We start from the raw sequence: 15,012 nt of genomic DNA, 5'->3' as shown, positions 1-15,012 counted from the left end.
AGCAACTCATTTTGCATTTCTAGCAAATCATTTGGGAGCCATCTTTAAGTAGCGTTAATGATTTTTGCCAGAGTAAAATGTCATCAAGTTATCACAAATGGAAGTATGAAGATTTCCCTTTTTCTTTTCTTGCTTTTCTATATAATTTTTACAAAGTTTGTGTCTACTCAGAGGGTATCAAAATTGAATGGTCCCAAAAAGCATTTGATTTTGCCCAGTCTGGTTGCCAGGCCTGTCAGCATCCTAGAAACAAGTTTCTTTTGGCCACACATACAAAAGCTACAGCATCTTTTAAAGTAGTTTCTGCTGCACGGTGCCTGTCTGCAGGTGCCCAACTGGGTGCTGGATACACACAGATACACCTGGCCATGGGGAGTCGCAGTTGGCTCAGCAGGAACTGGAATATCCTGATGATTTAGCTGCTCTGTTAACTTTGCATTTCTGGTTGAATCCCTGTGAACTGTGGAGCTAGTGCTAGGAAATGAGGAATAGCCCAGGGGTGCTCTCTAGTTCTGCCTTGGTGGATCCAACCTCGCTTCAGGCAAATCATTCCCTTTGTAAGTTTAATGCAATAATTTCAGCCCCAGTGTGCCTCAATGAGTAGTCATAAGAATGACCATACCATCAAGATGTTTCAAGAAGTTTTAAAAAGATAAGTTGCTACATGAAAATAACTACAGGGATAGAAAGCCATTTACTCACAAGAATATGCAAGTTGTGTACAAACAAGGCTTAGCTCCGAGGGCTCCAGCTTTTTTCTATTGTTATCACCAAAATCCTTGTGGTAGATTCTTACCCAAAGCTATAGTCACAGTTCTGTTCAAAACTCAGGAAAGCAAAATATGAAATCATTATTTGTTATGGTTTCATCTGCAGGTGAATGAAATGGACAAGTCCAATAGAATTTGGGTCCATAAAAAGAGATATCTTCATTTTTCTCTGAAATGCACAGCTTTCAGATGTAAAAGCAAGTGCATTTAGAACAATACTGGAGAGGCACTGGCTGGGAGAAAGCTAAAAACACTGAGGTTATCACATATTGGTCCTTGATGTTCGTTTTCCTGTGAAACCAAATGATGAGCATAAAACCATCAATAAATCTACTGACTTAATAGAAAAGCAAGTTCAACATACCACCTCATGCTCAATCCAGTGTCATCTGCTCATGGAAAACAAGGGCTGTCAGCTCACAGGAGGGGCTTTGACCTGCCATTCCACTGTCTTACAGCTATTTTTATTGTCAGCGATGTGTAAAAAAATAAACTGGCAGGTGGAAAACTCATAAATCTTCAACAGTGAACAAATGGTTTAAATTAGTCAGAGAAGTGAAAAAACGCAAAGAGTATTTGATTACTTTCTCAAAAGAACAAAGCACAAAAGTCATCACAAGAAAATGCCTTCTGAAGGTTGTACAAAGTGTTGACAGTTTTTTGTCTTGGAATTTTTGTCATGCCTAAAGCAGTTTAAGCATTAAGGAAATTAAAATACAAATTTCAGTTTTTATTTTGAAAACTAGTTGAGTTTAAATAATGTATGATTTTAAAGAAGCTACAGCTGCTTGAATTATTTTGGTTATATTTTAATTATTTGGTTATTTTTAATGCCATATGTGAACAGGTGGGGCATGAGCCAGGGGAGTGGGCATACAAGAAACACTGTCACCAAATGTCTCTCCAGATGCTCAGATGCTTACCCCTATAGGCTCAGCGATGGTGGGAGGAAAGTTGAAAAGGGAGGTGTCTCAGGGTCACCCAGATCTCACCTTCTGCCTCCTCACTCTGACTGCAGCCTGAATACACATCTTCAGTGCAGTTTCGCATCTCTGGCTTCTGATAAACCACCAAGAAAACAGCGCTGCCTGTTAACACCCTTATCAAGCCCAAGACTTAATACTTCCCCAGCCAGATACATCCTGATGTGCAATTGTGTAAAAGTCTACATATTTGCTGACTATGGCATTGGGTTTCTTATTTTGTTATTTGTTTTTTGAAGTAATACAGAGTGCATTGGACTCTCTGTGGTGTAGAGTTCTATGAGTTTTAAAACATCCCTAAATTCATACAATGACCACTGCAATCAGGATTTAAATCAGTCCCATCTCCCCCCAGAAACTCTTGTACTTGTATCCTCAACCCACCTCTAGTCCCTGGCAACCACTGATGTATTCTCCATTACTATACGTTTGCCTTTTTGAGGATATCACATGGATGGCATGTCACCTCTTTGAGAATGGCTTCTTGCACTCAGGGTGATGCCCTTGAGATTCATTCAAGTCATTGTATGTATCTATAGTTTGTTCCTTTTTATGGCTGAGTATTAGTCCATTGTAGGGATGGACTGTAGTTTATCTAGTCACCCCTGAAGAATATTTGGCTTGGTCCAGTTTTTGGCAATTATGAATAAAGCCACTATAAACATTTATGTACAAGCCTTTGTGTGAACTTACCTTTTCATTTTTCTAGGGTAAATACCCAAGAGCAGAATTGCTGGGTCATACGGTAACTCTATGTTTAATCATTTGAGGGACTATAACTTCTGTTTTCTTAACAGTGTCTTTCACAGAGCAAAATAGTTTAATATGGATAAAGTTCATTTTATTAACCTATTCTTCTTTGGTATCATGTCTAAGAATTTTTTGCCTAACAGGGATCACAAAGATTTCCTTCTATGTTTTATCCTAAAAGTTTTAGAGTGTTAACATTTTACTTTTAGATCTGTGATATACATGTTGGGTTTATGTATATGGGAAGGTTTAAGTTGAGCAATTTTTCTTCCCAGTCTGTATGTCTTTTATTTCTGTTACGTGCCTGGCTAGGAGTACCATATGATATAAAATAGGAATGGTAAGAGTAGAGAGGGGAATTTTTACTTTTTTTTTTTTTTAAAAAAATGTAATCAGCAAGGAATTTGAACACACAAGAATCATAACCATTCTGCTGGCTTTTTGCCTTCTCTGCTTTTCCACAATTGATTTTTACCAGAAGCAAATACGGTAAAAGGTCTACTCTTGTCTTTAGCAGGTGAGTATTGCCCTTTATATATGCCGTCATCACTTTTTCCACAGTCAGACTTGAGTTGAATACTATTTAAAGTATTATAATTTCTATGTGAATTTTAAAGTTAGTACAATTAAACTTATGTCACATGAACGAAAATCAGTCTGTGTTCTTTGAAAATGATTCATTTTTATAAGCTCTTAAATTAATCCAGGAGAAGGGCTCCAAAGCATATATTCTTGACCAGTTCTGCTCTATTTTACCTGGGGAATAGGGAGTTGTTCTCTGATCTTCCATCCTTCACCTTTCTCTCATCTTCCATCCCACTTTCTTGGCTAGAATGTCCTTCATGTGAAAGACCCAGAAAATTTCGGACAAGTTGCTTAAAGTATATTTGGCTTATGGCTTACCACCTGTATATAATAAAACAAAACCCACTAACAACAGAATATCTCTACTACCTAATTGGAAAATTATCATATGAATGTGAAAACATCAGAGAGGTGGCGGAGGGTCCATCGCTAAGAGAGAATATACTATGTGATCCCATCTTTCCAGAAAATTCTGACCATGATTCCCACCGAGGAGGAGAAGCAGAAAATCCAGGAAGCGCAGCTGGCCAACCCCGAAGTGCCCCTGGGCAGCGCCGAGCAGTTCCTCCTCACGCTGTCCTCCATCAGCGAGCTCTCTGCTCGGCTCCACCTCTGGGCGTTCAAAATGGATTACGAAACCACAGAGAAGGTAAAGGCCCGGTGAGAGAGGCAGCCCATCCCAATACCCAGGGTCAAGAAAGGCAGTTTTTATTGGTGAATATTAAGGTAGTGAAATACCACTCTTGACACAGCATGTGGAGAGTGAGTTGATGGTGTCTGCTGGCACCAGCCTCAGATGCTGCACTGTGGGCACCAGACTGAGTTTAAAAAAAATTACTCTTTTTTCAAATGCTATATTCTTATTGTAGGAAATATAGAAAATACAGACAAGTGCTATATAGAAAATTTCCTGTAATCCTTCTACCCGATGATAATCACCTCGACTGCCATTGACTATGGTAGTTACAGGTCTTTGGAGCCCTTTGGGAGAGTGTCCTAAGTAGGAAGTTGAAGCAGATTCCAGCAGGTTGAGAGAACAGAAGGAAAGGGACCTTGACGGGGAAGGCTTGGGGACATTCCTCTTGAACAGGATGCGGAGGACACGGGCGTCTCTCTGGACGGGGCAGTGGCAGTGGCAATGTCTTTGCAGGCTGAACAGAAAGAAGAGGTGAGGCAAAGGGAGAGGTGGAAGGTGAGCTACAGGGGAGCTTAGTTGAGAAGAGATAGATTCTCAAGTCCAAGTTCTCAGAGAGGCCGTGTGGTCTCCGTTTTTTGGCAAAGGAGGGAGCAAGGTCCTCTACTGAGGGCCAGAGAGGTGGTGGTGGGTTTGGGGGTGCTTCAGGAGGGAGCTGCTGCATTTGAATTCATGAGGAGATCAAGCATGGATGAAGACACCCAGGACTGCTGACGTGACTGCCGTGACTTGGTCGCAAGAGCAGTGAGCACATTCAGGTGACTTTCTGTAGCCAAGTTAGGTAACGTGATGTTGAAAACAGATGATTGGGTCGGCCTTGGTTGGAGATTGGCAGGGCCAGCCTGGCAGTAGCAACGGAGCTGACCTTTTGGCTTTGGGGTATCGGTCAGGGGAGAGCCTCGATGAAGATGTATGAGTGAGGGCCACAGAATGGCAGTAGAGGGGGAGATGGAGACATGATGCTGGGCAGGCAGAAGGTTGGAGGAGGAGAGTAACGAGGTGGCCAGAGTACTGAGGACAGTGGCCTTCCAGTGAGTAACCCAGGCTAAGCAGTGGTCAGCCACAGAGTGCCTTAAGGGGAAGTTATGAGCCCTGGGATGGTCCAGGAACAGTGAGGCTACAGTTTCCAGTGTCGTCTGCCTGGGAGGAGGAAAGGCAAAGAGAAGACTGCGGTCTAGACGCTGAAGGAAGTGTGCCACATACATCAGCTGTGTCAGGAGGGAGCATGGGGGGGGTGTGCTCTAAGGGTCCTGCTTGGGCTTAGATGATGGCAGGAACAGGAGGACAGAGTGTTTGTCACCCCAGCACAAGTGCCACCATTTGGTCTCCACTGCGAAGACTTTGGGGAGCAGAGACTCTCCTGTCGCCCTTTTCCATACCCAGAAGCCCATGTCCCTCATGTGGGACCACCTCGTGCTGTGGAGAAACACCCCCTTGTTGTCCCTTATAGAAAGAGTAAAAACAAAGCAAAGCCAGATTGTAGGTTCTTTATCGTCTTCTATTTTCTTTTAACTGAAAGGAAGTGGCAGAACCACTTTTGGACCTGAAGGAAGGAATAGACCAGTTGGAGAACAATAAAACCTTGGGCTTTATCCTGTCCACCCTCTTAGCCATTGGGAACTTTCTAAATGGAACGAATGTAAGTCTTCCCTTGTCCCTCATCCCCCTTCCTCCCTCGTGACAAAATCCTTGTGGGCATTGGCTGAGGGAGGCTGTACCTCAGGACCCCTCCCACCCCCCAGACACAGCTAAAATAACTTTCGTATCTTCTTGTGGAAAATCTAGAAGGAATTTTGTTCTTAAAATATCAAACCAATTTTTTATAGCTGGAAATCAGTACTCATCACAGCCTATTTATTTGTACCTGTATCTTGCCTTAAATAAGAAAACTTAGAAAAATAAGCACACTGTTCCTTATGAAGCATGGCTACTCTCAAAATTGACACTGAAGAATTTTCTTCAACCCTTTTCTTTGTTGTTGTTCCTGAGCTTATCACACGAATATCTGCACTTATACACATTTCGATACTTTTTATTGGCTCAGCTTTGGCCAGAAAGTAAACAAGCAGCAGGGCAATGGGAGAAAGAAGCTGTGGAAATGCGAGGTCAGAGGTACAGTCCCATAGCACCCTGATTTGGGGGTGGGCCCTGGGACGTGGCTCATGGCTGCGGTGGGAAAAGGCGGGAGGGTCACCCCCTTTTCCGTGTGGCCGGCCCATGTGTGATCAGCCAAGGACGATGGCACACGTGGCCCGAGAATCTTTAGCTGCAGAGAAACCAAATATTGGGCTACTGCAGCTGAGCATTGATTTTAACCACGTGTGCTGTTCTAAGAGCCTACGTAAAACTTGTTCTTTCTGTCTTGTCTTTGATGTTTGCCATGCAGGCCAAAGCGTTTGAGTTAAGCTACCTCGAGAAGGTTCCAGAAGTCAAAGACACAGTGCACAAGCAGTCGCTTCTCCACCACGTGTGCACCATGGTGGTGGAAAACTTCCCAGACAGCTCCGATCTGTACTCGGAGATTGGGGCCATCACCAGGTCGGCCAAGGTACGTCCGGGGACGTCGAGGACCGGCCTCCCTCAGCCTACGACGTTGGCTCTTTGTCAGTCATCCACGGGGAACACATGCTCTGCTCAAATGCTGCCTGCGTTCCTGCCTCTAGAGTTTGTGAATGTGATTTGTTTCATGCCATTTCTAATGAACTTTTAAGATCTTTTTCCTGTCTCTGGTTCTCGGCTGGACTCTGCCACCCCTTTCCTGACTCCCCGTCCACTGTTGAGCAGGGTTGCTCCTGAGGCTGGAATTTTGAGAATGTTAAAACCGCACAGCTTGCCTAAGGTAGACAAACCATGTCAAAAAGATGCAGTGTGGCTCCCCCCAAGATGGCGACAGGACCTCACAGTGAGGCATGGAGCCGGGAAACAGGGCTCGCCTGGCCCCCATGTGATGTTCCCCAGAGGGAGCATCTGTACAGGGCTGTAACAGCATGTAGCCTTGGTCCCTCCGCTGCAGGTTCTGAAAGTGAGCGCAGAGTTAACTTCTTCATAAGCTTATGGTTTATTAGAAGAGAGACAGTCGCAGTCTGTGGACCCCCATCTGCTGCCAAGGCAGGACGATCACTGAGGCAGAACAACTCCCAAATGTACCAGAACTGGGAGACAAGAAGGTCTTGGAGCATAGGGGATGAGGGGGACTCACAGGGGTGAGGAGGGGTCGCCCTGGAATGGGTTACAGGAGCCAGGACAACATGGAGGAACCTCCTGGAAATACACGCCCAGCTAGGGAGCACTGGGATCCAGGATGGGAGGACAGTAGTGGGCAGAGGTGGTGGACAGGAGAGGGCGCTGCCTCTCTCTGCCTTCTCCGGCAGCCCTGGCTTGTGGGGCTGAGGTAGCCAGGAGCCTCTGCCACCTGTTGCAGGAGCCACCGGCAGGCTGGTGCCACATGCACCAAGGGCCAGGGCCACTGAGCTGGCCTGACAGATATTTTTTTTTCTCAGCTCTATTGTGTCGTAAGAAAAGGAAGCCTTTTCTGTCCAGACCCAGAATTCCTTTGGTTTCAGGCAAATCGTTTTCCTCAGGGGGCTATGAACCTCCTGCTTACCTCAGTCCCAGGCTTCTGCCGAAATTCGCCTTTTTGGCTCTAGCACTGAGACATCCAGGACACACCGTGTCTTCCAGACACCCCCTGTGCTAGGTATGTCTGCCTCCTGTTGGTGACACAGATCCTCTCACAGAACCCACCGCTGTGGACTTGATCCTCTCCGTTGTCCTTCGTGGGGGTGTTTGAGGACTGAGGTTACTCCAGTAAGTCCCTGCTCACAGGACCTGCTCACTGGCACTGAAGCTGGGGCGGCTCATCGGCAGGCGTGTCCTGCTCTCTGCCTTCTGCCTGCCCGACCCTCGCCCTTTCCCTACTGCTCTCTCTCCTTCCCTGCCCTGCCTCCAGCTCACCCACGTGTTTGTCTATGTCTTCCTCCCCGCCTCTTTCCCTCTCAGTTTTTTCCCCATCCCACATCTCCCTCTATTAACTGTGGCCCTCCTGTGTCTTTTTTCATGACTAGATAACTTTCTAATTCTTGTCATTTTTAATCTTGAAGTTCTATAGAAGCATTTCCTTAGAAAGCCTTGTCTCAGGTCATGTCAGTCCATCCAGACTGTTCGCAGTTCCCTGGGCACACCAGGAGTGCTCTGTCACATCTGTTCCCTGCACGTGTGACTTCTCTCTGCTGGTGAGACCTCACGCCCATGTGCAGATGTGCATGGGCCTGGGGGGTGCTGTGCATCTTTCAGGCCTTGGTGATCACCTGTCTGTCCAGTGAGCCTCTTTGAGAATAAGAATTTGGTCTCATTCAGCATTTATGTTTATGTTCTCTGTGCCTGGCTTAGGGACTGGTGTCTACTGGTTTCTCCATGAGTGTTGGTTGAATGAGTGAGTGGGTGGATGAATAAAGTAATTAGTCCCACAAAGTGTCAAAGGGATCATCATGAAGAGAAGCTGGCTATCCCTTAGCTGGTCCCCCAACATGGCAAAGCCACCCATGTGTGACTAGGGTGCATTCCTCAACCTTAAGTGAAATATCATCTCTGAAGGACAAAAGTGCTGTGAAAAATTTTGAGACATCTACTCAGTTCATCTTGTACCAGGCTTCCTTGATACCATGTTTTCATTTATAGTTCCCAAAGACTTTCCTAAGATTTATTTCCAAATATGGCCAAAAAAAAAAAAAAAAAAAAAAGGTGACACATATATTGGGTTCATCTGGAGAACAGTTTTATCACTAAATAATGTGATGTCAAGATAATGACAAATCCACATGTGAATAATTCTTAGGCTGTAAATATGTTTGTATTTGAAGATGTGAATTTGGTTTTGATGTTTGTTTCTTCCCAGAGGCAGTTTGGTCTCCCAGTTCAGGCTGGTGTCCGGCTGTTTCAGTGCATTTGCGGTGTTTTCTCTCTGATTTTCAGGTTGACTTTGATCAACTTCAGGATAATTTATGTCAGATGGAGAGAAGATGCAAAGCTTCGTGGGATCACCTCAAGGCAATTGCAAAACATGAAATGAAACCCGTTTTAAAACAACGGATGTCAGAGTTCCTAAAAGACTGTGCAGAGCGAATTATAATTTTAAAGATTGTCCATAGAAGAATAATTAACAGGTAAGTGGATTGAGGAACTTATAGAAACATCAACAAAATGGCATGTTGAAAATATTCTGCAAACCAAGATATGAAGGTTAAATTGACAGAATTTTCCTTTACATTCTTGGTGCATAGCAAGTGCACCAATCATACAGATGTTTGACAGTTCCATGGATGCTTAATTTTTCTTACACACATAATAATATAATGTCATTGAATCTTGAAGTTGGGAGGAATCTTAGAGAGAATTTGATCCAAAAATCCTACTTGGTAAGGAATTATATCTCTAAGATCTCTGATGAATCCAACCCTGCCTTTCTGCATCTGCGAGAACAATTTCACCTACCAAGAGTGAGCTCCCTTGCAAGGCAGCTCTACGTTTTAGAAAATTTCCTCCTTTACCTGATCCACAGTTAGCCCTTGGAGAACCTATGAATTTTTTATTCATGGGGTACAAGAGCAATTTTGCTATATTGATGTATTGTATTGTGGTGAAGTCAGGGCCTTCAGTGCATCCATCAGTGGAGCAAGAAACATTGTACCCACTGAGCAACTTCCCATCATCCATCCCCCTCTGAGTCTCCATTGTCCATCATTCACACTCTGCTTCCATGTGCACAATTACTTAGCTCCCACTTATAAGAGAGAGTATATGGTACTTTCTGTTTCTGAGTTATTTCTCTTAAGATAATGGACTTCTCAGTTCCATCCATGTTGCTGCAGAAAACACGATTTCATTCTTTTTCATGGCTGAATGGTATTTGTGTTTATATACCACATTTTCTTTAATCTTCTGTCGATAGACACATAGGTTGATTCCATATCTTTGCTATTGTGAATTATGCTGCAATAAGGACATGAGTGCAGGTATCTTTTTTATATATTGGTTTCTTTTCCTTTGAGTAGATACTCAGTAGTGGGATTGCTAGATCATGTGGTAGTTCTATTTGTTGTTCTTTGAGAAATCTTCATACTGTTTTCCATAGAGATTGCACTAGTTTACATTCCCATTATTATTATTCCCATTACATTCCCATTGTATAAGAGTTCCACAGCCTCGTCAACATCTGTTATTTTTTTATCTTTTTAATGTTATAATAGCCATTCTGATTGGTGTAAGATGATATCTCACTGTGGCTGTAATTTGCATTTCTCTGATAATTGGTGATGTTGAACATTTTTTCATATGTTCATTGGCCATTTGTATGTCTTCAAAAATGTCTATTCATGTTCTTAGCCCACTTTTAATGGGGTTGTTTTTTGTTGAGTTATTTGAGTTCCTTATGAATTCTAGATATTAGTTCTCTATTAGATGTATAGTTTATAAATATTTTCTCCCATTCAAGTTGTCTGTTCACTCTGTTTATTATTTCTTTTGCTGTGCAGAAGTTTTATAGTTTAATTAAGTCCCATTTGTCTATTTTGATTCTGAGGTCTTAGTTGTGAATTTTTTGCCTAGGCCAGGGGTCCTCAAACTTTTTAAACAGGGGGCCAGTTCACTGTCCCTCAGACCGTTGGAGAGTGTGCACTGTGGGCCCGGGATGAGTTGGCTGCTAAGCAGGACAGGCAGTGGTGGCAAAAATATCCAGAGGGCCGGATAAATGTGCTAGGTGGTCCGCATGTGGCCCGAGGGCTGTAGTTTGAGGATGCCTGGCCTAGACCAATGTCCAGAAAAGTTTTCCCTAGGTTTTCTTCTAGTATATTTAAGATGTCAGGTCTTGCATTCAAGTCTTTATTCCATCTTGAGTTGATTTTTGTGTATGATGAGAGATAGGGGTCCAGTTTCATTCTTTTGCATATCGGCCCCCTTTACTTTAAAAACAAGCCGTATGCTTTATTTTTTCATTCTTTACAAAAAGAATAAGCCAATGTCCCTCATTTGAAACACACACACAAAACACCCAAAGTGTACAAATCAGAGTGATTAAAACTAAAAGGTTTGTCTGCAAATAGTGGAGCATTTGTATAATACTGCTTGTTCCACATAAAGATTTCCATCTGTCTCCTGCTGTCTTCTTCCTCATTTCCTGATAACTAAAACTCGGGAACTTGTTTGATCTTTTAATTCCTTTTATAAAATTTTTAGATAAATAATATCTAGTGCTTTTTATTTATAAATTAAATAGCTTAAATAGATTTTGTTCTGCCAATTTGATGTTTCCTAATTAAGATTCATGTAATATTGTAAGAAAATGTTTCAAAATATTTACTCAAGAAAACGTTATAAGCATCTATGTACAAACCATCGATTAACATGTTATTCATAATATATTCATGTCTATTCCAAGCATTCATTAAAGGAATTTCTAAGCAACATTTCCTTATTCCTATACAATTCTTGTATAATTTAGAAACTTAGAATATTTTTCTTAAAATAGTACTTTATCATTTTTCTAACAGAAGTTTTACATATCCATCTTAGAAAAATGTTAAAGCACAGATAATCAAAAGGAAAAAGTAATTTCTGCTTCTCTCATTGGTTTCTTACTGAGAAATTTTAGATAATTTTTGTTCCTTAAAACTTGACGTCGTTGCCATACCTGTTTGTTCCTTGCAGGTTCCACTCCTTTTTGCTCTTCATGGGCCATCCACCTTACGCGATTCGGGAAGTGAACATAAACAAGTTCTGCAGGATCATTAGTGAATTTGCACTAGAGTATCGCACCACCAGGGAAAGGGTTTTGCAGCAAAAGCAGAAACGGGCCAACCACAGAGAGAGAAATAAGACCAGAGGGAAGATGATCACTGATGTAAGTTTCAGAAAATCAGTCTCTTTGGTCATTTATTTCCCAAGTAAGATCAATCATAAATCCTCCCAACAGTTGAGGAACTGTGCCTTTTTTTTTTTTTAACTGTGAAATGCCTCATTTAAAAAGTGCTCTGACTCTCTGCTCCTTTATTATTTTTGTGAAAACCTTCTATATCTCTGATCTCCAACCCCCAGGCTGTGGACCAGTCCCAGTCCCTGGCTTGTTAGTAACCAGGTTGCACAACAGGAGGTCAGCGGTGAGCAAGCAAGCGAAGCTTCATCTGTACTTACAGCCGGTCCCCATCACTCTCATCACCGCCTGGGCTCTGCCTCCTGTCAGATCAGCCGCAGCACTAGATTCTCATAGGAGCATGAACCCTGCTGTAAACTATGCATCTGAAGGATCTGGGTTGTGGCTTCTTATGAGACTCTAATGCCCGATAATCTGAGGTGGAGCTGAGGCGGTGATGCTAGCACAGGGGAGCGGCTGCAAATACAGATTATCATTAGCAGAGAAGTTTGACTGCACAATCAATGTGGTGTGCTTGAATCATCCCCAAAGCATCCTCCCACCCCACCCCCCTGCTCTGTGGAAAAATTGGGTTCCGTGAAACCAGTCCCTGGTGCCAAAGAGGATGGGGACCACTGTTCTATATAACAAACAAGGGCTAGGATATGTAAAGTCATGTGGCTGAAGGAGGAACATGTAACTCATTTTGGTGTATTGTATGTCATTAAATGCTCAATTTCCATTTCTTCTGATATGGGTAAAATTGGAAGAAAAGAAAAATATAAAAAAGATAATGCTACTTGTCATAGGAAGACAAATATACTGATTTGGGTATTGATTCAGGATTTTAATCATCGAAACAATGCTATATAACCAATCAGCTGACACATGGACCACCTAGCTGGTGGCCTCTGAATAGGGAAGTTGATGTGATTGCAGAGACATAATGTGATGGGTTCTTGGCAGTCCCTCGAATCACAGAATATCAGGGTGGAAAGAGATCCCAGGGGACAGTGAATCCAGCAGGAGTTTCCCTACAGCACCTGGGGGTGTCCATGCACACTTGCATGTCTCTCCTGTTCCTGAGCTCTTCCCCCAGGTCTCCCACCTCAGCCCCCAGCCCACTGGCTGCGGATGCAGTGGGCAGTCAGAGGTGAGATGCTCAGTAAGTAGAGGGTAAAGGGAAGCATGAAGATCAATGCCAGAGAGCAGCGAAGGTACACAGTGCAGGTTCCTCTTTCTCATATGCTTTTATGAAACGTGAAAGCCAGGTTGGTGTCTCTCACACCTCATCCATTACTAGTGGGCTGTGTAAGGTCAGTTCCAGGCAAGACAGAGAAATTTTCTGGGAATTCTCCTTTTACTCATTATTTATTCTTACTTGAACATACTCAGGGAGAATGAGTCATCTCTTTTTGAGACTGACAGGTCATATTTGGAACCTGTTGAAAAGGACACTTCAGTGTGATTTTTTTCATGGTTTGGCATCCGTGAACTTTAGCCATCTGTGTATGTATTTGAGGAGTATGTGGCTCCCGGTGGTATAAGGATGGAATGAGGAAAAGATTAAGCCATAGAAGGTGCCGTCACCCAAGGGGTTGCAAGCCTCAGCTGAACTGAGGTCAGGCAGATCTCTTTTGCGGGGAAAGAAAATGAATTAAGAAGACCAAACTGAGGCTGCCTTCTGTGCCTAGCTGTGTGTTCATGTTGCAGGCAAAACAGAGAGCACGTGGCTACTGCTGTCTGAGAGCCCATGTTCCTGAGGGGGTTGTGTTATTTTAAGGCAATTCTGCAAACCAGGGACTAAGCCCCATACCATCCACCTCCACCTAAGCCCTTGTTTCCTTTGCATTTTCTGGACCTGTAGGAAGTGCTCAGGTGACTTTTCTGCAGGAGGAGCTCTTTCTACAGCCCCCTGGAAGCTCTGACTGCCAGTGCCATCAGCCCTGTAGGATCTTTAGCCTCCAGGGGAACAGCAGCTCAGGAAGTAGATTAAATCCACTTGGGCAAACTATGGCCCACTTTTCATTCCAAAGTATTATTTTAAATGTTTTCAAAAAGGAATCACTTATTTTTATGGAAGTGAGACAACATTGGAGGGTGAAAAATACAAGTCCAATATGCTTATAGTTATAAAAACACATCAGAATTTCTTGCTAAATTCTTGAGTTTTTTTATAGATCCCACTAATTTTTAAATTATGTCCTTCTCTGAAAACATTTGGTTTTCCCAATTCTAAACAGGTGAAGAGTTTCTAGAGTTGGATACAAAAATATTGAAATTCTCATTAAAATCTGGACAGTACAGGCTTCTTCAGTTCAGGGTTCACTGTCAGCCTAACTCATGTTTTTAGTGGTCAAAGTGGCATCATTTGTGCAGGCAGATTGCCCCCTGCTGGAGGATTAGGATATCGTCACTTAAGGCAAAGTGGGCAGCCTCAGCTCTCGGTTATTAAGCTCATTCTGTTCCCAGCACTGTACTGGGCAGTGAGGAAGGTGTAGATATAATGAAAAACAAGCTTTTTCCCCAAGAACATCACACAGTCTGTTTAGAAAGTGACATATACACACATGAAACCGCTGAAAACAAAACCAGCCAATAGATTTAGAATCATGGAGCCCCTGAATATTGGAGCTAGAAGAAATTATAGAGAGAATTGTATGAAATCACTTTTAATACAGATGCTGAATAGAATGAGGATACCAGTGGTTGCAACTAAACAGAGATGGGAAGTCTGGGGCAAAATCTGAAGACCCTGTATTTATGTATTCAGCCCAATATCAGCTCCTGAGTGCTGCTCCCTTTTCTCCCCCTGGTTTCTGGGTATGCAGAAGGCCTCCTTCCTCACAATCTAGGGTCCTCCAAGGTAAAAGCCAGTAGGAAGCTCATTCCTTATCCTCGTGTCCAGAAGTGGTTCTAGACCAAATGGTGACATAGGCAAGGCGACTGTGGCCTTTCTGCTGTCGTCTTCCTCCAGATGTGGGTTTTGACAACTCAGCCTAGTAACCCCAGGGTTCCCACATCAGAGTATCAGAGGACAGCTGTCACCCTGGGTGAGACCCTTAACCCTTCTCAACCCCAACTTCCTCTTCCATACAAAGGGAAGGATAGTTACTTTTGGGGATGTCCAGAGGGCTAGAAAGTTTATATATGCAACACCTTGCACATGTGTTGATTGCTGGAAAAAATGCCAGTCATCTTGGTTAAATAAATAAGCTGTAAGACATATATATATGTGTGTGTGTGGGGGGGAACAAGAGTGTTGTCTCTTGTCACAATGCCATTTGGGTGAGGCAGTGTGGAATGTGATGAACTAGAAGCATTTTG

At 43.1% G+C, this 15,012-nt stretch overlaps 1 protein-coding gene across 6 annotated transcripts in view; it reads left to right on the top strand.

Annotated features, from left to right (window-relative positions):
* FHOD3 (formin homology 2 domain containing 3) overlaps positions 1-15,012 on the top strand; it is a 428,752-nt gene that overhangs the window by 394,240 nt on the left and 19,500 nt on the right. For all 6 annotated transcript variants that reach the window (XM_075993495.1, XM_075993494.1, XM_075993491.1 and 3 more), the window contains 5 exons: positions 3,555-3,737; positions 5,302-5,421; positions 6,169-6,330; positions 8,754-8,944; positions 11,484-11,676. In XM_075993495.1, coding sequence (XP_075849610.1) covers positions 3,555-3,737; positions 5,302-5,421; positions 6,169-6,330; positions 8,754-8,944; positions 11,484-11,676 — 849 coding nt within the window. The remainder of the gene's footprint in view (positions 1-3,554; positions 3,738-5,301; positions 5,422-6,168; positions 6,331-8,753; positions 8,945-11,483; positions 11,677-15,012) is intronic.

This window comes from Microcebus murinus, chromosome 17 (assembly GCF_040939455.1).
Source record: "Microcebus murinus isolate Inina chromosome 17, M.murinus_Inina_mat1.0, whole genome shotgun sequence".
NCBI classification, from domain to species: Eukaryota; Metazoa; Chordata; class Mammalia; order Primates; family Cheirogaleidae; genus Microcebus; species Microcebus murinus.
The sequence above is the reverse complement of the archived record's forward strand: the minus strand, read 5'-3'. Positions and strand labels throughout refer to the sequence as shown.